Here is a 25,607-nt window from a genome sequence, read left to right on the forward strand (position 1 = left end):
TAATTATCATCATTATTATGATGATGATAGGAAACATTAAGCTTCACTAATTGTGCTGACATTATAGTATGGCTAATTCATGTAGTTACTGTATCTACCATTCACTGGTTTCTGCAGGCTGAAAAGTGCTAATAATTTCCTCAGACTTGGAATTGTTCTCTGTGCTATGCAAATGTATCATGTTTTGAACACTAATGGGACATCATTGAGACTGTGTTGTATCTTTTAACAACAACAACAACAACAACAACAACAACAACAACACAAATAACTCTGGATAGATCACTTTATTAAGACTCTGCTTAAGTAATACACATTACATAAACTCTTATAAATGTACAATTCAATTTCTAAATTTTGTAAATTTCCATTTCAATAACAAATTTAAGATAGAAAGTTGTATTGGCATTTAGCTTTACATAGATTTACATAATTATTTGCATAATTTCTAAGTCAGGTGGCATAAAATTTGAATAATAATCATCTAATTACCATAAACCACACTTGCAAAGAGAGCAAAATCTGCCACACAAGTTACCAACAAAATATTGCAAATTAATAGTAATCAGACAGTATTAGAGTTGATGTCATCACTTAAATTGCATGTCACATAATTATATTTATCTTTAACACTATAATTGCTGATAGATAAGGACAACGTTTTATTACAAATGAAAACACATAAATATTATTTGTATTGTTTCCACTGGAGTCCGATTTGTGTCTGGAATAATTGTAACACATTATTCCAATGGACATCATGAAGTGTGGTTTCCATTTAAACTTTACATTTATACCAGACTTCAAATGACTTCTGTGCAAACAATGTTACAATTACTGGTATTTGTTATTTTGTTTTCACTTAGTTGTAATGAATGAAGTCTGTTATAAATATAACACATTGTGGAGTCTATTTTAAATTTACTTTATACAAATATTCATACCAGACTTTTAATGTCTTATCTGAAATTAGTTGCAACATTATGTTCCAACTACATGTACTCATATTTGTTTAGTCTGTTTACTCCACTGCTGTGTTATGTCAGTAGCTGTTGTTGTACCTCCTAGCCTTCAAAACCAACTAGCTTGTCTTGAGAACTGATTCAGTATGCCCCCTAAGTCATCATCAAATACTTGTGTATGTTAAATTGATTACATGTAAATTATCACATGAACAGTTCACATGTGGAACTCCTGTGTTCACCTCGGTGTACATTTACATAATGACTTCATTTGAATAACGTTGTCATGGCTGTAATCAGGTTATCGGGGTACATTTGCATAATGACCTCATTTGAATAAATGTCACAGTTGTAATCAGGTTATTGGGTGTACATTTGCATAATGACCTCATTTGAATAATGTCACTTGTAATCAGATTATTGGGTGTACATTTGCATAATGACCTCATTTGAATAAATGTCACAGTTGTAATCAGGTTATTGGGTGTACATTTGCATAATGACCTCATTTGAATAATGTCACAGTTGTAATCAGGTTATTTGGTGTACATTTGCATAATGACCTCATTTGAATAATGTCACAGTTGTAATCAGGTTATTGGGTGTACATTTGCATAATGACCTCATTTGAATAATGTCACAGTTGTAATTGGGTTATTGGGCTACATTTTCAAATTGTAATTACCAATGTGTTTACGTTCTCATAACAAGCTTTGGTTTTGAGGGCTAGATGACAGGTAGCTACCAATGTAACACAACAGTGCTGTGAACAGGCTACACTTTGTTACGCGTTGCCTTGGAATGTTGCTCACTGTAGCTACATTTATTGTAGTATCAATGATAAAACATATATAGATGACACAAGGCTTAAATTGACTACTAAAATGTAGACATAAAATATGTTTAAAAAAATATAAGCACTGAATATAGTCTATAGACTTTAGCAATACTATATACATCACACTACGTGGCAAGCTTCAGGTTCCATCATCATGTAATAAGTAACATCATCATGTAATAAGCATATTCCTTTGTGTCACAAGGAACCCAATTATAACATAATGTGATTTTGACTTGATTTGATTTGGTAAACTCTTTTTAAGTACACTGAGTGGCAAGTTTCAGGTTAATGTTTATATGAGTTCATGAATACACCAAGGATAAAATACATCAAAACACTTATTTTGAATTTGGTCCTCAGAAACAACAACATTAATATGTAAGTAAATTGACACTACACAATAAGTTACTTTGTAAGCTGCAAACATGTGGTAAACAAAATACATTTTTGTTTATATAATTATTTTATAAGCAATTCAATCTAATGTAAAAATAAGCTAATAGTAATACTATTAAATGTTCTTTTATGATTAAAAAAATCAATTATATGTCATCTAAAAATCATGTGATAATCAGCTTTTATCATGTGATATAGGTTCTATTCTATGACTAATCATTTCAAAATCATGTGATAATCAGCTTGTGTCATGTGATATAGATTCTTTTATATGGCTAGTAATTTCAAAATCATGTGATAATCAGCTTGTGTCATGTGATATAGATTCTTTTATATGGCTAGTAATTTCAAAATCATGTGATACAGGTTGTATTACATGATGTTTCAAAATTATGTGATAATCAGCTTTTGTCATGTGATACAAGTTCTATTCTATGACTACTCATTTTACAATCATGATATAATCAGCATGTATCATGGGATATAGATCTATTAAATGATTTAAAGTTATTCAAAAATCATGATAATGTTTATCATGATTTACAGGTTCAGTGTCACATGACATTTCAAAATCATGTGATAATCAGCTTTTGTCATGTGATAGAGATTGTAATAATATGTGATTAGACATTTCAAAATCATGTGATAATCAGCAAATATCATGTGATACAGGTTCTTATATATAGCTAGTAATATCAAAATCATGTGATAATCAGCAGAAATCATGTGATACAGATTCTTATATATAACTAGTAATATCAAAATCATGTGATAATCAGCTTATCATGTCAAAAATAAATTCACTCGCATGCATCATACTGTATATTGAACTATAAAGTAAACAGTGTCAAATAACCTAAACTTTAAAATCTTAAGAGTATAAGAAAAAAGTTGTAAAATTTTAACTTGGTTAACGTTATAATACAACAAAACAACAGAGTGTTTAATCATATGCAAAAAAAGTACAATTTTACAAAAACATACCACATAATTCATAGATTTAAGATTAATCTGTGTAAATTCTACTTTAAAACAATATTTTTTAATAAAATGCCACATTCACACAAAAATTCTTATTTTGGGAGGTGGGTACCTTATTAAAAAAGGAAGTAAAAAAGTATTCAAAATATAAATTTCGACTCCCTTGTCTGAAATGTACTAACTAATGCTTACATAGATTATTCAGAGTTAGGTACAGATGACTGCTTTCATTTATTATTCAGATTTAGGGCAGAATCCAAGGTGTGATATAACTGGTTAAAAGACAACTGTCAATCAATCAACTATTCAATCAAAAATCCTGGAGCTAGGCTACACTAGAACATTGCACATGCCTTTACAGTAACGGCAGCATTAAAAAGTTTTAACTGAAATATCTTGGGCAAAATGTTGAAACTATTAATATGTGATGTACATTTGATACAGCATACATAGATTCACTTGAAGTATCAACAAACTTTTGATTTTCTCCAGTTGGTGATCTAGAGTATGAGTTATTCTGAAGAAGTCCATCAACCATGACTGATGACAGCGCCCTCTAGTGGTCAACTGAACTTGCAAACGGGATATTGTGTGTTGTGAGAGTTCTTAACCTGTCCCAAGACTCAGCGGTGCTTGACTAAGATGTTCTGTTTCAGTTATACGTTATTTTATTTATTTTCAGCACAGTGTATAAATATTTCAACTTTCTTCTACTACAACAACGAGTTTATTGATCTGCTGAAGGTTGAGAGTTTTGTGTGATCTGACTGTAACCATCATCTGTATCACTGTCACTGTGAAATGATTGATTATCATTCCCTGAACTGTTTGAATGTTGTACATGATTTGCTGACAATAATTGTGAATAATCATCCACATCATCTTCATCATTTCCATTACATTGTGGATGTTGTGTTCCACTTGGAAGTGCATCTGTACCTGGTGTTCTCTGACTACCATCTAAGATTTGTCCATTATCACTAACTTGACAATAGTCAGAATTAAAGTCACTAGCTGCTGAGTTTTGTCCATTGTCCGTCACTTGACAATAATCAGAATTAATGTCACTACCTGATGAATTTTGTCCATTGTCCATTACTTGTCGACAATAATCAGAAATGTCATTAACTGATGAGTTTTGTCCATTATCCAAATTAAAGTCACTAGTTGCTGAGTTTTGTCCATTGTCCGTCACTTGACAATAATCAGAATTAATGTCACTTGATGCAGAGTTCCTGGTATTATCATGATTGTCGTCACTATTATCTACGATCTGTCCATTATCCATAACTTGACAGTAACCAGGATCGATATCATGGACAGCAGATGTTGAATCATTACTCTGACTTCTAGGAGAGGACGATGAACTTCCTGCAATATCCAGGTCAATGACTTCCTGGTTGGTGTCTGCTTCATTTCCTTCTACGATATTACCTTCACAGCTATTGTCTTGCAACCAGTCTGATGTGACCTGGCTGTAGTCAGAGCCTTGCTGACCATGGTCATTATCTGATGTGACCTGGCTGTAGTCAGAGCCTTGCTGACCATGTTCATTATCTGTAGTGACCTTGCTGTAGTCAGATCCTTGCTGACCATGTTCATTATCTGATGTGACCTGGCTGTAGTCAGAGCCTTGCTGACCATGTTCATTATCTGTAGTGACCTGGCTGTAGTCAGAGCCTTGCTGACCATAGCACCCATCTGTAGTGACCTGGCTGTAGTCAGATCCTTGCTGACCATGGTCATTATCTGTAGTGACCTGGCTGTAGTCAGAGCCTTGCTGACCATAGCACCCATCTGTAGTGACCTGGCTGTAGTCAGATCCTTGCTGACCATGGTCATTATCTGTAGTGACCTTGCTGTAGTCAGATCCTTGCTGACCATGTTCATTATCTGTAGTGACCTTGCTGTAGTCAGAGCCTTGCTGACCATGGTCATTATCTGTAGTGACCTGGCTGTAGTCAGATCCTTGCTGACCATGGTCATTATCTGTAGTGACCTGGCTGTAGTCAGAGCCTTGCTGACCATGTTCATTATCTGTAGTGACCTGGCTGTAGTCAGATCCTTGCTGACCATGTTCATTATCTGTAGTGACTTGGCTGTAGTCAGATCCTTGCTGACCATATTCATTATCTGTAGTGACCTGGCTGTAGTCAGAGCCTTGCTGACCATGGTCATTATCTGTAGTGACCTGGCTGTAGTCAGATCCTTGCTGACCATGTTCATTATCTGTAGTGACCTTGCTGTAGTCAGATCCTTGCTGACCATGGCAACCATCTGTAGTGACCTGGCTGTAGTCAGATCCTTGCTGACCATGGTCATTATCTGTAGTGACCTGGCTGTAGTCAGAGCCTTGCTGACCATGGTCATTATCTGTAGTGACCTGGCTGTAGTCAGATCCTTGCTGACCATGTTCATTATCTGTAGTGACCTTGCTGTAGTCAGATCCTTGCTGACCATGGTCATTATCTGTAGTGACCTGGCTGTAGTCAGATCCTTGCTGACCATGGCAACCATCTGTAGTGACCTGGCTGTAGTCAGATCCTTGCTGACCATGTTCATTATCTGTAGTGACCTTGCTGTAGTCAGATCCTTGCTGACCATGGTCATTATCTGTAGTGACCTGGCTGTAGTCAGTAAGGTCACTGTTTAACCCTTGAAATGAATCCTCAGCTGCTGTACCATTCAAGGTGGGGATATCTAACAGTACCAATGGTTGTCCATTAATCATCAATTGACTGTCACTTGAGATATCTTCATTTGATTCTTGGACAGCCATTTCCTGATGACTTGATGACAGTGGACTTGGTCGACGGAGTAGAGTTGGTGTAAATGGCAAACCAAAAGGTGTTACCTGACAGTAGGTTTCTGGATATGTATCACCATTGCCTGTGACTTGCAAATAGTTATCTAATAAGTTTTCATGTGATGTACTATTGTCATTGCTATCAGGAATTTGAACTCTAAGGTCATCTACTGACCTCCGTGTCCTTACATCTTTCTCATGTTCTGATCTGCCAACATTCCTATCAGCGTCATGATCATGATGTACATCTTCTTCCTGACTTGTAGATTCCACAGACAATAATCTACCAGTAGGTAATCCTTCATCATCTTCCCTCCCTAAACTGACAGTGGAATCTCTTTCTTGTCTTAATCTGCAATATTTACCACGGCTGTCACCACTTCCCGTACTGTCTGTACCAACAAATGTAATTTCTGTACCATTGCTGTCAAAATGACCATCGCTGTCACCTTTGCTGTTGTCAACTACTTTCTTCCCTTGGATAGCTTTCAGTGCTTTTTTGCCCAGGTCACTTTTTTGACCTTTCAAGAGGTCATATGTTTCATGCTCCTCGTTGTATTTGGGTAACAAACATTGTCCAGAATTTCCCATACCAAAACTTTCATCTGGAGGATCCTGAAATTAAGAGGAATAAATAAGCAATTAATCACCATGGCAACAAACACACCAATCTTCCAGTCAGATGGATTTTTAACTCTTGTTTTTGCCATCCATCCATCCATCCATCCATCCATCCAACCACCCACCCACCCAACCATCAATCCATCCAACCATCCATCCATCCATCCAACCATCCATGCAACCATCCATCCATCCAACCATCCATCCATCCATCCATCCATCCATCCATCCATCCATCCAACCAAAACAAGGCATGCGTCTATTATAAGAACAGTAGTGTGAATGCTGTTACTGTTTACATCATTAACCAAATACAGAACAGAAACTTTGGAAGTAATTCTTGTGTTTATCTTAAGTAAGGATGACACCTAACATTACAAGTAATGTCAGTTTGATCAAATGTGATTTTTTACAAAATATATTTATTATGCTCTTAGAAATTGAAAAGAAAATATGGGGTCGCCACGCTTGTTTTTTTTTGTTTTTTTTTGAAATGCTGAAAGTACAACATGCACTCCTAAATATATTTAATGAAAATTATGGAAATTAATTTTCTTCTTTATATGTCAATAATAAATAAATGTGTATTTCTCATATTAATAGCTTTTTACCTAGCCATATATCTGTACTATGTAGGGAAAGTGGTAATTCAACATTTAAAAAAAAAAGAGAAGATTTCCAGGGTATTTTATCATAAGCCTAGTCACATGACTTTATTGAAAAAATATTATATTTTCACTGAAATATCTCTTCTTGTAATGTAAATTTTATGACAATTTGACAAGATGTAGACTTTATCATGTACTTCTTGAAAATGAAACAAAAAATTATGGGTCGGCACACTAGTTTTTGTGCTAATCAATGGATTGTGTATCAGCCCTGTCATCCTGGGGACTATTCTGTATTCTCTCAATCATGCCGCCCGAGGGCGCCATACCATGTTAAATGCAACTGCTTCCCCTTCTCGTCCCCTGATCAATGGTAATTTAGTGTTAAATCTTGCACTTTTAAGCCATGGGTATTGTAACTTGATATTTCATCAAATCCAAAGTGCATGCTCATCTTGTAAAGGCTGCAATGTGTTTTATTATTATTGTAACTGATCACACAATAAAATATTTGATGCGACTTACCATGTCAGGAAGTTGTACATGAGGTACCTTAGAAAAGCAGCCTGCTTTCTTGAGTTGTTTATAAGTACACTTACAAACCAGTATGAGTCCGGCTACAACCAGTACAACACCTACAGCACTACCAATCACTATTGCAGCTATCATACCTTCCTTGTTTGTAATTGTCTCAAAGTCTGTCACTGTTTTTAGAGAAAACCATACAAAAAATAAAGAAAAACCATACAAAAAATAAAGAACTATAAACAAACGCATGAAATAATTAATTTTGTCAAATAATCTGATGTATTTTACAGATATTATTCTGAAGATACTGGGTAGTGAGATTTGTTGTTGGTAGTGTTTGTGTCCCACAAGAAATAGTGGATGTGGTAAATGAAATCAACTTAAAAAGACAATATGAAACTGTCTTCCAATTGTAATGGCTGTACATCTGATAAGAAGAAGCCAATAACACAGAGACCATATGAAAAACAGACAACATAACTACCTGAACTAGACACTCACACATACAAAAAAATTTCTAAAAAAATCTACCTACCCCACCTACCCTACCTAATTTGAGTGTAATCAGAACCATACAATTTTTTATTTTTTAGGCCTAAGGGAAAACCACTGTCGTCTTTATTATCTAGTTTATAAGCTATGAAATCTGAAATACTGTAAAATCACAAAAATCTGTTTTATTGGATACATGATATGGTAGAGGATCATTCAACATTCTGAAGAGATTTGTGATCTTAAATTTAAACAAAATAAATATTATATCTTAAAATCAAAAAGATACACAAAGGAAGAACAGTCAACTTAAGGTATATACAATACTAGCTATAAAGGGAAATATTTTCAGATGTGCACACAGTCCTGAATTTCAGTCAAGCAGCAGTTCTGGTACAGTGATGTATTGCTACAGGACTGCTAGAAGTTGGCTACATAAGGGCTAAAAAAGAATGTGCCTATATCTGGTAGCGAAGCCTGAATATCACAAATATGCATTTCAAGTAGAATTGAATACTCCAACATAAACAATATCATTGGTCTAAAGCTATGACCATTTCATACAATTGTGAAGCAGTCATCAAAATCTAAAATCATCAAATTACAAAAGAACATACTAGAACATTCAAATCTTCTCTTTGTAAATGTCGTGAGTGCAAAATTTGTTGATGTCAATAAATTTGTTATTAATATCAGTTGTTGTACAATTACTTTGATAATTAATTTTAGAACTCATGCATTTTTGATGTTGGTTGGACACTAGAAGAGGTGCTTGGCCCAAGTTTGTCCATTCCCATTACAGGGTGACTTTTTTTTTTTTTTTTTTTTTTTTTTTTTTTTTATTTGTCGCTAGTGTTTGGGTATATTATTTGCCTGTAATGAAGCATAATAAATAAAAATAAATAAAAATATAAATAACGTTCAAGTTATTTCACCCACCTACTGCTTCAGCTGATATTATTAAAGTTGAAGGTGGTGAATTCCCTGCACTGTTATATGCCACGATACCAACCTGGTATCCATAGTCTTGATGGAGGTCTGTCCAACAGAAATTAAAATATTTTATTTTTAGTATGATCTTGTTGCATATTTTATTACATGGTAAACAATCGGTAAATTAGTAGGATAGACAAAAAAACTAAACCTGTTATTCTTGCATGTGATAATGAATTTACAAAAGTAGGTCATAGCTGTACTTCAGACATTTTTATATAACCACACTGTGTACACACTAGAATTACATTACTTGGTTGCTAACACATCTACAATATCCAAACCTCATCATATTGGAAAGCAACTTTGGCTTCAAGAAAGGAGTTTCATTTGTGAATCTAAAACAACCCCCAACCCCCAATAAAGAGAGTTATTCCACCACAACCACTAGAAAACATGAAATAAAATGAAATTCTAGTTCACATATTCTGATATTATACAAGCATACAGTCATCAATGAATCAAGGTTACTCAATGTATTTGACAATATGAGTCACTCAAGTGCCTCTTTTCAGATTGTGATAATTACTATTCATGAAGGCTCATGAATCTTCAAAGCATTTGAAAAAAGTCACGATGTTGATTTCATACGTAAACACTTGATATCATCTTCAATTGATGCAAAACACGACACAACTGGGAAAATCATGACTAGATTCAATACAATGATCTCCTCTTTCAGTATTCATTGAGGTTCTTAGTATGCCCAATGCCGACGGCCCATCGCCAACGGCCTGTTGCTCCCTGGTCATTTTGCCTCCTGCCTTTTGCCCCCCATAATATATCAAGATAGGCCACATTGTCAAGTTGGATTGATCCTGAATGTACATAAGAGTGACTAAATACATCCATGGACTGAGAAGCATACTAACTGTCACATCTGTTCATTCAAAGAAATCATTTATGATTCATGGTGGTTATTGAATCTTGTAGTTTTACTGTAATGCAGTTGAACTTCAAAGATTATTAATTTAGACTACATCAGATGAAAATTGTCATCATTTTTAGAGTTTACACCTATGCTGTAGCAGTGTGTATTGCTAATAGAACCCATTGCATTACTTATTTTTATACTAATGTAATTCTTTCAGGTTTGAGTCACCTTTCATGCTGATAAACCATCTATTCTTATCAAACAATTGTTTTAGTTTTGCCGACATATTGCCTTTCATGCCATATAACACCCCATCGTCATCAAACAAAACAGATTAGATAAAATACTTTTAAAGGAATTTATCACCGCCCCTTAACCCAGAGACAAGGTCCAAAATGATTTTTTTTTGTTTCTTGCTTGTGAACACATCACCTCCTTCATGTAAAGATACCCCAAATTGTTAGTATTATAGTCTTTTACACAATTTGTGGTTAAGTATCCATTTAACTGAGGGGGGCAAAAGGCCAGGGGGACAAAATTAAAATGACCAGGGGGCATGTGGTCTAGGCCGGGGGGGGGGGGGGGGGGGGGGGGATCTGGGCAACAGGCCTGCTTCCATTGATTGAATATCATTCCTCCCAGAATGAAATCATTTTCATAATTGAAATTATGTGCAAGGAATCTACTAAATTTATGTTCATACACATACTTGAGACCTTACCTTTGAATGTATACATTGTTTGATTTCTTGATACATTTAACTCTGTCAAATAGGATGATGCATTTAAGCGGTGCAATGTTAACAGATAACCCAGAATAATACCGTGTGATTCCTCTTTTGGTAATGGCTGTAGGGAAACATGTAGTAAACAATATCATTAAATATGCACCACTCTATACGTTGATATACAGTCAGAAATAAAACCAGTATTTTCACTGTTGGCTATGCAAATGAGATAAATTGAGACAAAGTAGTTCGTAAAGCAAAACCATTTCCTGATGAAATGAAAATATGCAAATAAATGCATTTGTTTTTTAAGCACATAAGTTATTCTGCTGTATTTTCACTCACTAATCGCTTGTAAAAATATCATGGCAGTATAAACCGAATCACAAGTGAAAATAACTACTGTATGCCTTACAATCTATTAATTGTGAGGCCGTGGGGTTCTGTCTTATTATTCACGTCACTTGAGTTTAATCATAAATATCTTACACAAGTTAAAGAGCACTCTATATCTGAAGATATCATCTTGGTTAATATAAATTACATCACCTAATAATATTATCACAACACAACTAAAATCAACTCACATGACCTCATGTCACTTAATACCACTGTACCTCACATCACTTACTGCCTTTGCAACCGTATAAATCAACTTACTCCACATCTGCCTGGGTAGTTGACTTTCTGTATCTAAAAACTAGCCACCTAGGTTATGTATTTTCTATTTTAATACATACAAACACATACCCATACTTTTTTAAATTTGCCACCTAGGTAGTCTCTTTTCTGTACATCCACATTCTCTAAAAACTAGCCACCTAGGTAGTCTATTTTCTGTTCATCCATGTTGTCTAAAAACTAGCCACCTAGGTAGTCTATTTTCTGTTCATCCATGTCTAAAAACTAGCCACATAGGTAGTTTATTTTCTGTTCGTCCATGTCTAAAAACAGTCACCTAGGTAGTCTATTTTCTGTTCATCCATGTTGTCTAAAAACTAGTCACCTAGGTAGTCTATTTTCTGTTCATCCATGTTGTCTAAAAACTATCCACCTAGGTAGTCTATTTTCTGTTCATCCATGTTGTCTAAAAACTATCCACCTAGGTAGTCTATTTTCTGTTCATCCATGTTGTCTAAAAACTATCCACCTAGGTAGTCTATTTTCTGTTCATCCATGTTGTCTAAAAACTAGTCATCGAGGTAGTCATGATACCTATGTTGCCATATACAATGTATAACATGACATTACTGTATACAGACCTTCCATACAACTGTCACTGATCTTGTTTTATTTGTCTTTGTAGAGGCCTTGAATTCCATATCAATACGACCAGTAGGTGCTGTATTCAGAAAATACAAATTAATCATTATTACTAAGGTTGACAAGCTAAAAATATCTACACCAGTTTCGAGAGGACTATGGTGGGAAGTTTTTGTACTAAATTCTAAGGTTCTATTGGCAACAGTTCATATATTTCAAACCTGTTTCTAGGGTTCTAGAGTTGGCAATAGATAACTTATTTCAAACCTGTTTCTAGGGTTCTAGAGTTGGCAATAGATAACTTATTTCAAACCTGTTCTCGGGTTCTAGAGTTAGCAATAGATAACTTATTTCAAACCTGTTCTAGGGTTCTAGAGTTGGCAATAGATAACTTATTTCAGACCTGTTTCTAGGGTTCTAGAGTTGGCAATAGATAACTTATTTCAAACCTGTTTCTAGGGTTCTAGAGTTGGCAAAAGATAACTTATTTCAGACCTGTTTCTAGGGTTCTAGAGTTGGCAATAGATAACTTATTTCAAACCTGTTCTAGGGTTCTAGAGTTGGCAATAGATAACTTATTTCAGACCTGTTTCTAGGGTTCTAGAGTTGGCAATAGATAACTTATTTCAAACCTGTTCTAGGGTTCTAGAGTTGGCAATAGATAACTTATTTCAAACCTGTTCTCAGGTTCTAGAGTTGGCAATAGATTAAACTTATTTCAACCTGTTTCTAGGGTTCGAGTTGGCATTAGATAACTTATTACAAAACTATTTCTAAGGTTCTATATTTGGCAATAGATAACTTATTACAAACCTGTTTCTAAGGTTTTAGTGGAGGTTATATCTGACCAGTCACTCCACACAGCTTTGTCATCTTGATGTATATCTGGATCACTATATTCAGATATACATGCTACTCTAAAGTAGTATCTAGTGAATGAGTTCAAATTTGAAACCTGGTATGTGCTGGCATCTTCTTGGGTTAGAACAATCTAAACAGAGAAAAGAAACCAGACACACAAATTATACATTATCATGATAATGCAAATAGCACTTGCAAAGTCCCACAGCTACAGTGGGCTTCAATAAATTGTCAGAAGTATACAATGATTAAACATCTGAGGTTGTGAATTTAGATAATATGTTTCTGTAATCAACTTTCATGATGTGTCCTTGGATGATGTGGTTGCTGTACTGGAATATACATATAGAATTCTCCATACACTTGGTAACAAGATGGCAAGTACTATTGTGTCCAACCACTCCTTGTAAACAAGATGGCATGGACTATTGTGTCCAACCACTCTTTGTAAACAAGATGGCAAGGACTATTGTGTCCAACCACTCCTTGTAAACAAGATGGCAAGGACTATTGTGTCCAACCACTCCTTGTAAACAAGATGGCATGGACTATTGTGTCCAACCACTCCTTGTAAACAAGATGGCAAGGACTATTGTGTCCAACCACTCCTTGTAAACAAGATGGCAAGGACTATTGTGTCCAACCACTCCTTGTAAACAAGATGGCAAGTACTATTGTGTCCAACCACTCCTTGTAAACAAGATGGCAAGGACTATTGTGTCCAACCACTCCTTGTAAACAAGATGGCAAGGACTATTGTGTCCAACCACTCCTTGTAAACAAGATGGCAAGTACTATTGTGTCCAACCACTCCTTGTAAACAAGATGGCATGGACTATTGTGTCCAACCACTCCTTGTAAACAAGATGGCATGGACTATTGTGTCCAACCACTCCTTGTAAACAAGATGGCAAGGACTATTGTGTCCAACCACTCCTTGTAAACAAGATGGCATGGACTATTGTGTCCAACCACTCCTTGTAAACAAGATGGCATGGACTATTGTGTCCAACCACTCCTTGTAAACAAGATGGCAAGTACTATTGTGTCCAACCACTCTTTGTAAACAAGATGGCATGGACTACTGTGTCCAACCACTCCTTGTAAACAAGATGGCATGGACTATTGTGTCCAACCACTCTTTGTAAACAAGATGGCAAGGACTATTGTGTCCAACCACTCCTTGTAAACAAGATGGCATGGACTATTGTGTCCAACCACTCTTTGTAAACAAGATGGCATGGACTACTGTGTCCAACCACTCCTTGTAAACAAGATGGCATGGACTATTGTGTCCAACCACTCCTTGTAAACAAGATGGCATGGACTATTGTGTCCAACCACTCCTTGTAAACAAGATGGCATGGACTACTGTGTCCAACCACTCCTTGTAAACAAGATGGCAAGGACTATTGTGTCCAACCACTCCTTGTAAACAAGATGGCAAGTACTATTGTGTCCAACCACTCCTTGTAAACAAGATGGCATGGACTATTGTGTCCAACCACTCCTTGTAAACAAGATGGTATGGACTATTGTGTCCAACCACTCTTTGTAAACAAGATGGCAAGTACTATTGTGTCCAACCACTCCTTGTAAACAAGATGGCATGGACTATTGTGTCCAACCACTCCTTGTAAACAAGATGGCAAGGACTATTGTGTCCAACCACTCCTTGTAAACAAGATGGCATGGACTATTGTGTCCAACCACTCCTTGTAAACAAGATGGCATGGACTATTGTGTCCAACCACTCCTTGTAAACAAGATGGCATGGACTATTGTGTCCAACCACTCCTTGTAAACAAGATGGCATGGACTATTGTGTCCAACCACTCCTTGTAAACAAGATGGCATGGACTATTGTGTCCAACCACTCCTTGTAAACAAGATGGCATGGACTACTGTGTCCAACCACTCCTTGTAAACAAGATGGTATGGACTATTGTGTCCAACCACTCTTTGTAAACAAGATGGCAAGGACTATTGTGTCCAACCACTCTTTGTAAACAAGATGGCATGGACTATTGTGTCCAACCACTCCTTGTAAACAAGATGGCAAGTACTATTGTGTCCAACCACTCCTTGTAAACAAGATGGCATGGACTATTGTGTCCAACCACTCCTTGTAAACAAGATGGCAAGGACTATTGTGTCCAACCACTCCTTGTAAACAAGATGGCATGGACTATTGTGTCCAACCACTCCTTGTAAACAAGATGGCATGGACTATTGTGTCCAACCACTCCTTGTAAACAAGATGGCATGGACTACTGTGTCCAACCACTCCTTGTAAACAAGATGGTATGGACTATTGTGTCCAACCACTCTTTGTAAACAAGATGGCAAGGACTATTGTGTCCAACCACTCTTTGTAAACAAGATGGCATGGACTATTGTGTCCAACCACTCCTTGTAAACAAGATGGCAAGTACTATTGTGTCCAACCACTCCTTGTAAACAAGATGGCATGGACTATTGTGTCCAACCACTCCTTGTAAACAAGATGGCAAGTACTATTGTGTCCAACCACTCCTTGTAAACAAGATGGCATGGACTATTGTGTCCAACCACTCCTTGTAAACAAGATGGCATGGACTATTGTGTCCAACCACTCCTTGTAAACAAGATGGCATGGACTATTGTGTCCAACCACTCCTTGTAAACAAGATGGCATGGACTATTGTGTCCAACCACTCTTTGTAAACAAGATGGCATGGACTATTGTGTCCAACCACTCCTTGTAAACAAGATGTCAAGGACTATTGTGTCCAACCACTCTTTGTAAACAAGATGGCAAGTACTATTGTGTCCAACCACTCCTTGTAAACAAGATGGCATGGACTATTGTGTCCAACCACTCTTTGTAAACAAGATGGCAAGGACTATTGTGTCCAACCACTCCTTGTAAACAAGATGGCATGGACTATTGTGTCCAACCACTCCTTGTAAACAAGATGGCATGGACTATTGTGTCCAACCACTCCTTGTAAACAAGATGGCATGGACTATTGTGTCCAACCACTCCTTGTAAACAAGATGGCATGGACTATTGTGTCCAACCACTCCTTGTAAACAAGATGGCATGGACTATTGTGTCCAACCACTCCTTGTACACAAGATGGCATGGACTATTGTGTCCTGTGAAATGGAGTATGACTAGACAATGAATAATACCAGAGGTGATCTATGATATCTTCTTGTCAATGACACAGAATCATTTGTGTTTACCTCTTCCCAGTCAGTTGATTGCCAGTCTTTTGTGTACTCAATTGTATAAATTAAATGATAGTCGTCCGACCAATCTAGTGGCATTGCCCAAGACAGAGAGATGACATCATCAGTTTCAGCTATAGCAGTCAAATTCTCAGGAGGATTGGGTACAGCTGGTGAAAAACAATGTCACTTGATTAATTGTAATCAGGTCAAAGGGTATATAGCATGGGTCAAAGGTGACATATGCTTCAAAGCAAACAGATACTTTAGAGTATAAGATACTTTGCATTGTTCAGCTCTATCATGAGTGCTGGGTGATAGCGTGGCACAAAAGTTGTATCTTACAGACTAACAGATACTGGAACATATAAAATGATAATTATAATAACTGATGCAATCATATAAATTTCAATACAATGGATACAGTACACAAAATATAAATTTGGTATTAACAGATTTCTATCAAAATATTTTGACTTTGAACTCAATGTGTATTAAACTAATTTCAAAGTTTGTTTGTTTGTCTTCAAAATGACACGACTTCTCAAACTGACTGTATTTTCTTCATTACTGTATAACATTGTGTATCATTGATATTCAGTAAAACCTAACAATACTTCCCATAGTGTTTTTTACCACAGTTCCCAATCAAAATGATGCTCTTGCAAGTCACATATTTAAATTATAACAGTTAGCTACCCCAAGTAGTTATTCATAATTGCACTTACAGAAATGTGGTGATAACATTTGTAGAAGTTGATCAAGACATAGACAGTTGATAAATTTACATGGTCTCCTAAGTTCCATAGCTATTATTATTCAGAATACATTTTTCTGTGGTAGCCAAAACAGCTTTGTAAATTTGGTACCCACAATGTGCACAATTTGTAGTGTACATACTTATATGAGACTCATTGCTAATCTAAACCCCTGGCTATGTTCTAACAATGATCAGATTAGTACTTATTCCCGGTATCATGATTAAATTCATTTTGATATACAGCATTTTCCAAATCATTGCTATCTGTACGTAAATCTATGTATCAAGATTTTGTTCAATTTGATACTTAGCATTTCCCCCAAACCATTGACATTTATACTTACTCTCTGTATCAGGATTAAACTCAGTTTGATATGTAGCATTTCCTAACACATTGATAACATCAAGCCTCATGTCATGATGTGATCCATGGTTGACATCAAAGTGACAGTATGTGTCATAACAAATACAATGTGGTTGGTACGGCTCCGCTTCTACTCCACATAGTTGCCATTCATCCTCCCACCTACCGTATACAGAAATACATCACAATCAAATTAGTCACTATCACCAATGTCACACTCTAATCAGTTGAGAGAGCCACAGATATATTATGGCATATATCATCATTTATACGGCGTAACACCCCCCTCCCCCACCAACCCTGCCACCGCCTTCCCCAAATAATTTCAGACAGAACAATTGAACAATTAATACTCTGAAATATTATTTGCTGGTTGTGGTTGAGGTAAGAAATTAAGCAAACTTACGGCAGTGTTTCCACAAGAATGTTTTGTTTGTAAGTAAATTGGAGTCGACTTCTTTCCATCTACAATATATCTCCACATGATTGGATGATGAGCAGTAAAATTCAGAAATAAATGGTTTTGCTGAAAAGATATAAACCCAGTCAGAAAATATGATTAGTTCATGAATGTATAGGCTGACAATGGGAATTGTCAATCATTCACGATTGTTTAATTACTGAATTTATGCAGTTTGGGAACCAAATACATTTTATTATCTTCTTTTTCAAATGAGGACAAAATCACATATTTCTTCTTCAATAAGATTCAAAAAGTGAATGTTATTTATTTCAGTACATTTTGGAAATAGGGAAATAACATTCATATCATAACATACTATTCCAAAATGGAACAAAAATATTTCATTTTATATCATTCGTCCTGTATCTGTGAAAAGCACACCTTTTTCAGAGTACGAAAAATCAATCTTGTGACAGGTCAGGATTTTTTTAAGAAATGGGGATTTGAAAGTGGAGTAATGAAATATTACTTACATCCAACGGTAACTTCATGTGAAACTTCAAAGTCAATACCATCAACATGACATGAATATGGACCAGAATCTTCAAATGTAACATTTCTTTTAACTAGTTCTACTGTAAATGTGTTCTTGATATGATATTCATCCCTTGGTATCTTTTTCTCATTGAAATACCAGGATATGTCATCTATGGTATGTTGATGGGTTAACCACAATTTACACTGTAGGATAAGAGTGGCACCATTCTCTATTACTTCACCAGCAGGAACACTTGTAACTTCCACTGAAAAAAAAGAAAGAAAGAAAGTGAGATGAGACACAATGAGAGAGAGAGAGAGAGAGAGAGAGAGAGAGAGAGAGAGAGAGAGAGAGAGAGAGAGAGAGAGAGAGAGAGAGAGAGAGAGAGAGAGAGAGAGAGAGAGAGAGAGAGAGAGAGAGAGAGAGAGAGAGAGAGAGAGAGAGAGAGAGAGAGAGAGAGAGAGAGAGAGAGAGAGAGAGAGAGAGAGAGAGAGAGAGAGAGAGAGAGAGAGAGAGCATGTACATGGGAAAAAATTGAAAGTGTGGATATAATCTACAGATAATTACTGTAGTAATACATTTCTTCAGGGCATGCCATACTTCACATGTTCCTTCTAACTTTATCATCCATTGATCATTAGTATCTATACATGGTCTACCTAGTCAAATATCTTAGTACCAATTAATATCTTAGAAATTGACATACTATAGAACAGAATAGAATAGAATAGAAAAAGTAGCATCTTTGCATCCATTAAGAAAACTACATTTCTTCATTGGATATTCTGCAATAAGTGTTTTGTGCTAAAACAAACTAGTAAATATATATAAACTAACGTATTAAAACTAGAAACCTAGTCCAATTAAAGCACTTCTAATATAATAACTTGATCTACAGCTGCTAAAATATTTTCATTTTGTACTCTGACCATCCAGGAATTATGTGAATATATATTTACTATGATTCCTTTCAGGTACATGTATTATTAGTAATTGTACATAATTCGGTTGGATTTGGTTGGGTTGGGTTATGGCTGGTGGCCACATTGGAACTTGATCACTACTACATACATGTACATAATTTGGTTGGATTTGGTTGGGTTGGGTTATGGCTGGTGGCCACATTGGAACTTGATCACTACTATACATGTACATGATTCGGTTGGATTTGGTTGGGTTGGGTTATGGCTGGTGGCCATATTGGAATTTGATCACTACTATACATGTACATGATTCGGTTGGATTTGGTTGGGTTGGGTTATGGCTGGTGGCCACATTGGAACTTGATCACTACTATACATGTACATGATTCGGTTGGATTTGGTTGGGTTGGGTTATGGCTGGTGGCCATATTGGAATTTGATCACTACTATACATGTACATGATTCGGTTGGATTTGGTTGGGTTGGGTTATGGCTGGTGGCCATATTGGAACTTGACCACTACTACACATGTACATGATTCGGTTGGATTTGGTTGGGTTGGGTTATGGCTGGTGGCCATATTGGAATTTGATCACTACTACACATGTACATGATTCGGTTGGATTTGGTTGGGTTGGGTTATGGCTGGTGGCCATATTGGAATTTGATCACTACTACATACATGTACATGATTCGGTTGGATTTGGTTGGGTTGGGTTATGGCTGGTGGCCATATTGGAATTTGATCACTACTACACATGTACATGATTCGGTTGGATTTGGTTGGGTTGGGTTATGGCTGGTGGCCATATTGGAATTTGATCACTACTACATATATGTACATGATTCGGTTGGATTTGGTTGGGTTGGGTTATGGCTGGTGGCCATATTGGAATTTGATCACTACTACATACATGTACATGATTCGGTTGGATTTGGTTGGGTTGGGTTATGGCTGGTGGCCACATTGGAACTTGATCACTACTACATACATGTACATGATTCGGTTGGATTTGGTTGGGTTGGGTTATGGCTGGTGGCCACATTGGAACTTGATCACTACTATACATGTACATGATTCGGTTGGATTTGGTTATGGCTGGTGGCCATATTGGAATTTGATCACTACTACATACATTTCTTGTAATACTTCCTTTTACAAAAACAACCATTGTAGTCAGTTTTATTGGAAAGCAGCCATCTCATATACAAGTCATATGATCAGTTATCCATGTCAGATTTACAATGTATGAGTTGTGTTGTAAATGGACACATATTGTTTATTATTGTCAGGGTGCAGTGATCGGAATTCCCCCTGAATTATCTACACAGTGAAATTCTTGGAAACGTTATCACGATATCAATCACCTTCCAATGACACTGAGTAAGAGAAAAATGTCGACATTCATAGAGTTTACATATATTTTCGATGTGTTCTGTGACAATTTTTATATTTGTATAGTATATTTTACTGGGCCTGGAACCTGATGTAAACAATAAATAATCAGAATAAATATCAAATAACTCTTTAGTAAAGTACTTAAAGCCTATAACTTGATTAATTGTCTCTGGGTGAATTAATTAAAAAGAATTATTTAGACTTAAACATTCTGCACAGTTGCCATGGCAACATTTCATATAATTCAGCATAACTTAACTGTTGGAGTTAGAATAAAACATGTAGGCATCTACACAGGTTTAAGTAATATTTTGATAACTTTAAAAAAAAAATCTGCCTTGGGTGTAATCTATGTATGAGGATTAATAAACATACATGAAATGTTTTTTAAAGACTGGTTCACATGACAGTTTCTATTCTAAGACTGGTTCACATGACAGTTTCTATTCTAAGACTGGTTCCGTTTCTATTCTAAGACTGGTTCACATGACAGTTTCTATTCTACAGGTATTTGAAAGTGAAACTCACTGAATGATTCATTATGAATCCGTAGAGTGTTCATAGGGTTCTGTGCTCTAGTTTTGTCTAGGTTATTAATGAAAGAGGTGAACAAACTAGATGTACACAAAAGTTTGATTTAATACTCAACAGTGCATGCTTGTAAACCAGAGCTGTTATTTCTCCTGCAAACTTAAAATAACGAGACCTGTTGACAGTACATTTTGCATGGTGTTGTAAAAAAAGGCTGTGGTTTGCGATGATGACATTATTGTACATGAACTAGCCAAGGAGTTTCATGGAAAAACCTTGTACAATGATTAGTGAACTACACTGTACTATTCATAAATAATACACCATTCAAAAATAACAACTTTCCATAAATTCCTCATTTTTTTTCTTATAATAATAATAATAATAATAATAATATTTATTTCTTTTATAGTGCATTACATAATCAAAGAAATTCTCAATGCGCTTCACATAAACACTATATAAAAAAAAACAATAATTATAAAAACAATACATTTGTAGAAATCACTAATTTAAAAAAAAAAAGATACACATACACATTCAAACACTATTTAAAAAAAAAATCAAATATAAAAAAAACATTACATTTGTAAAAATCACTAATACTCGTACACATTCATTTAAAATTAGACAACATCGGAAATTGAAATCTTTGGTGGTTGTCTTACCTGGCTGGATATCTGGAGAAGAATTAGCATACTGAACCATCAATGACTGGTATAGTACAGTTAACAGCACAAATGGTATCAAATTACACATTTTTCTTGCTGTGTTGTCGTACATACTCTGAAAAGAAATAGAGAAAGAATGAAAATTTGACCGACCTCCATAACATTTGCTAAATCTCTCAGCACAACTGTGCTAACCACGTGTACAAAATTTACTAGAAAATGATTCTCCTATGAAATATCAGAAAAAGTTGTTGAAATTTATATAACATGTCAGTTTAACACTAGCCCTGCTTAAAGAAAAATACATAATGGGATAACATTGAATAAGTACATAAACAAATAAATACTAAAACAATAGGTTGATAAAATTTGCTCAAACTGCACCTTATTGAGTTTTAATTGCCGGGTTAATGACACAACTCTAGTCTAGATATTGCACACAGTGTCGAATCAACCAGTTTTAATTGCCGGGTTATTGGCACAACTCTAGTCGAGATGTTGCACACGGTATCGAATCAACCAGTTTTAATTGCCGGGTTATTGGCACAACTCTAGTCTAGATGTTGCACACGGTGTCGAATCAACCAGTTTTAATTGCCGGGTTATTGGCACAACTCTAGTCTAGATGTTGCACACAGTGTCGAATCAACCAGTTTTAATTGCCGGGTTATTGGCACAACTCTAGTCTAGATGTTGCACACAGTATTGAATCAACCAGTTTTAATTGCCGGGTTATTGGCACAACTCTAGTCTAGATGTTGCACACAGTATCGAATCAACCAGTTTTAATTGCCGGGTTATTGGCACAACTCTAGTCTAGATGTTGCACACAGTATCGAATCAACCAGTTTTAATTGCCGGGTTATTGGCACAACTCTAGTCTAGATGTTGCACACAGTGTCGAATCAACCAGTTTTAATTGCCGGGTTATTGGCACAACTCTAGTCTAGATGTTGCACACAGTGTCGAATCAACCAGTTTTAATTGCCGGGTTATTGGCACAACTCTAGTCTAGATGTTGCACACAGTGTCGAATCAACCAGTTTTAATTGCCGGGTTATTGGCACAACTCTAGTCTAGATGTTGCACACAGTGTCGAATCAACCAGTTTTAATTGCCGGGTTATTGGCACAACTCTAGTCGAGATGTTGCACACAGTGTCGAATCAACCAGTTTTAATTGCCGGGTTATTGGCACAACTCTAGTCTAGATGTTGCACACAGTGTCGAATCAACCAGTTTTAATTGCCGGGTTATTGGCACAACTCTAGTCTAGATGTTGCACACGGTATCGAATCAACCAGTTTTAATTGCCGGGTTATTGGCACAACTCTAGTCTAGATGTTGCACACAGTATTGAATCAACCAGTTTTAATTGCCGGGTTATTGGCACAACTCTAGTCTAGATGTTGCACACAGTATTGAATCAACCAGTTTTAATTGCCGGGTTATTGGCACAACTCTAGTCTAGATGTTGCACACAGTATTGAATCAACCAGTTTTAATTGCCGGGTTATTGGCACAACTCTAGTCTAGATGTTGCACACAGTGTGGAATCAACCAGTTTTAATTGCCGGGTTATTGGCACAACTCTAGTCTAGATGTTGCACACAGTGTCGAATCAACCAGTTTTAATTGCCGGGTTATTGGCACAACTCTAGTCTAGATGTTGCACACGGTATCGAATCAACCAGTTTTAATTGCCGGGTTATTGGCACAACTCTAGTCTAGATGTTGCACACGGTATCGAATCAACCAGTTTTAATTGCCGGGTTATTGGCACAACTCTAGTCTAGATGTTGCACACGGTATCGAATCAACCAGTTTTAATTGCCGGGTTATTGGCACAACTCTAGTCTAGATGTTGCACACGGTATCGAATCAACCAGTTTTAATTGCCGGGTTATTGGCACAACTCTAGTCTAGATGTTGCACACAGTGTCGAATCAACCAGTTTTAATTGCCGGGTTATTGGCACAACTCTAGTCTAGATGTTGCACACAGTGTCGAATCAACCAGTTTTAATTGCCGGGTTATTGGCACAACTCTAGTCTAGATGTTGCACACAGTGTCGAATCAACCAGTTTTAATTGCCGGGTTATTGGCACAACTCTAGTCTAGATGTTGCACACAGCGTCGAATCAACCAGTTTTAATTGCCGGGTTATTGGCACAACTCTAGTCTAGATGTTGCACACAGTGTCGAATCAACCAGTTTTAATTGCCGGGTTATTGGCACAACTCTAGTCTAGATGTTGCACACAGTGTCGAATCAACCAGTTTTAATTGCCGGGTTATTGGCACAACTCTAGTCTAGATGTTGCACACAGTGTCGAATCAACCAGTTTTAATTGCCGGGTTATTGGCACAACTCTAGTTTAGATGTTGCACACAGTGTCAAATCAACCAGTTTTAATTGCCGGGTTATTGGCACAACTCTAGTTTAGATGTTGCACACAGTGTCAAATCAACCAGTTTTAATTGCCGGGTTATTGACACAACTCTAGTCTAGATGTTGCACACAGTGTCAAATCAACCAGTTTTAATTGCCGGGTTATTGGCACAACTCTAGTTTAGATGTTGCACACAGTGTCGAATCAACCAGTTTTAATTGCCGGGTTATTGACACAACTCTAGTCTAGATGTTGCACACAGTGTCGAATCAACCATAAAGAGATATTTTGAGATCAATACATGGATGGCACTAACTACAATAACAATGTACGATGAAAATATAGTGATAAAGTATAAACAATGTGTTTTTTATCTATCTGGCCACTGAAGTATGTGACAAAATGAATAGTGATCATTAACTTCAAAGGTGGCAAAGATCAATAAATCTGGTCTTGACGACATCTCCCCTACATAATTGGCTATGATAAGAGAGTATTGACACCGATCAATATGTTGCTCAGAGAGAAAGTATCACAATTGTGCATTGTGAATAAAATTAGTTATAAGGGTTACAACCATTAGTACTGAGCTGCACTAGTAGCTGTAACCATGGTTTTAGTTTTTTGATCAGACACCCTACAATATATTCACTGAAATTGTTAAAACACCAATAATTAATAGACATTGAACATGTCAATTAGAGGGCTATTTTATTTATATGTAGTATAGTATTAAGTTGAAATTGTGATTCCTTGGTGGTTCTGATTTTCAGGTGTGGTCCCCTAAAAAATATTTTGATTGGATATATTGCATCATACTATGTGTCATCGTCGCAAACCATGGCCTGTTTTATGGCACCGTTATTTCAAAGTGTAGCGGAAGAAATAACAGCTCTGGTTTGCGAGAATGACTATGTCACATGGCTACACAAATATGTCTACCCATTATGCCTAGGATTAAATACAGTTCAAAGTGTATGATGTTAAAAGCCATTACATCTAACAAAACAGCTTCAAATTGCAGTTATTGCTGCTTTCAACAAGGAAACAGAATCTAGCTTGTCAATATTTGTATTTCAATGTAGTCCTTGTAAAGGTTATATGTGAAGCATTTACATGATTATCCACATAAGAATCATGTTTAGTGGCATCTTATTATGTTCAGTAGACTACACCTTAATCTCATGATGATGAAGAATTCTCTTTTTTTAAAAAAATACATTTACTGTTCCAGACTGTAACACAAGTGGTGCATTTCTAATACTGGCTAAACATTTTTCTTTTCATATACAGATATGATACTAGTACTACTAGTGCAGGTTTAAAAGACAAAACTGTTGGGATAAATCTAAGCATGTGTTGTGACAAGATATAGACAAAATCAACCATAGCATACCTGATCCAAATCAACCATACCTGATCCAAATCAACCACTTGGTACTGCTATCCTAACTGTGA

General features: G+C 36.2%; 1 protein-coding gene across 1 annotated transcript in view; it reads right to left on the bottom strand.

The window, feature by feature from the left end:
* Nucleotides 1-278: 278 nt before the first annotated feature.
* Nucleotides 279-25,607, bottom strand: part of LOC144436875 (uncharacterized) — a 33,304-nt gene continuing 7,975 nt past the window's right edge. The window contains exons 2-12 of the mRNA XM_078125735.1: nt 21,756-21,873; nt 18,230-18,499; nt 17,696-17,819; nt 17,274-17,455; nt 16,185-16,339; nt 12,906-13,083; nt 12,092-12,171; nt 10,824-10,950; nt 9,175-9,273; nt 7,741-7,919; nt 279-6,601 (exon numbers count right to left, since the gene is read on the bottom strand). Coding sequence (XP_077981861.1) covers nt 3,908-6,601; nt 7,741-7,919; nt 9,175-9,273; nt 10,824-10,950; nt 12,092-12,171; nt 12,906-13,083; nt 16,185-16,339; nt 17,274-17,455; nt 17,696-17,819; nt 18,230-18,499; nt 21,756-21,870 — 4,203 coding nt within the window. The 5' untranslated portion in view covers nt 21,871-21,873 and the 3' untranslated portion in view covers nt 279-3,907. The remainder of the gene's footprint in view (nt 6,602-7,740; nt 7,920-9,174; nt 9,274-10,823; nt 10,951-12,091; nt 12,172-12,905; nt 13,084-16,184; nt 16,340-17,273; nt 17,456-17,695; nt 17,820-18,229; nt 18,500-21,755; nt 21,874-25,607) is intronic.

This window comes from Glandiceps talaboti, chromosome 6 (assembly GCF_964340395.1).
Source record: "Glandiceps talaboti chromosome 6, keGlaTala1.1, whole genome shotgun sequence".
Classification (NCBI taxonomy): Eukaryota; Metazoa; Hemichordata; class Enteropneusta; family Spengelidae; genus Glandiceps; species Glandiceps talaboti.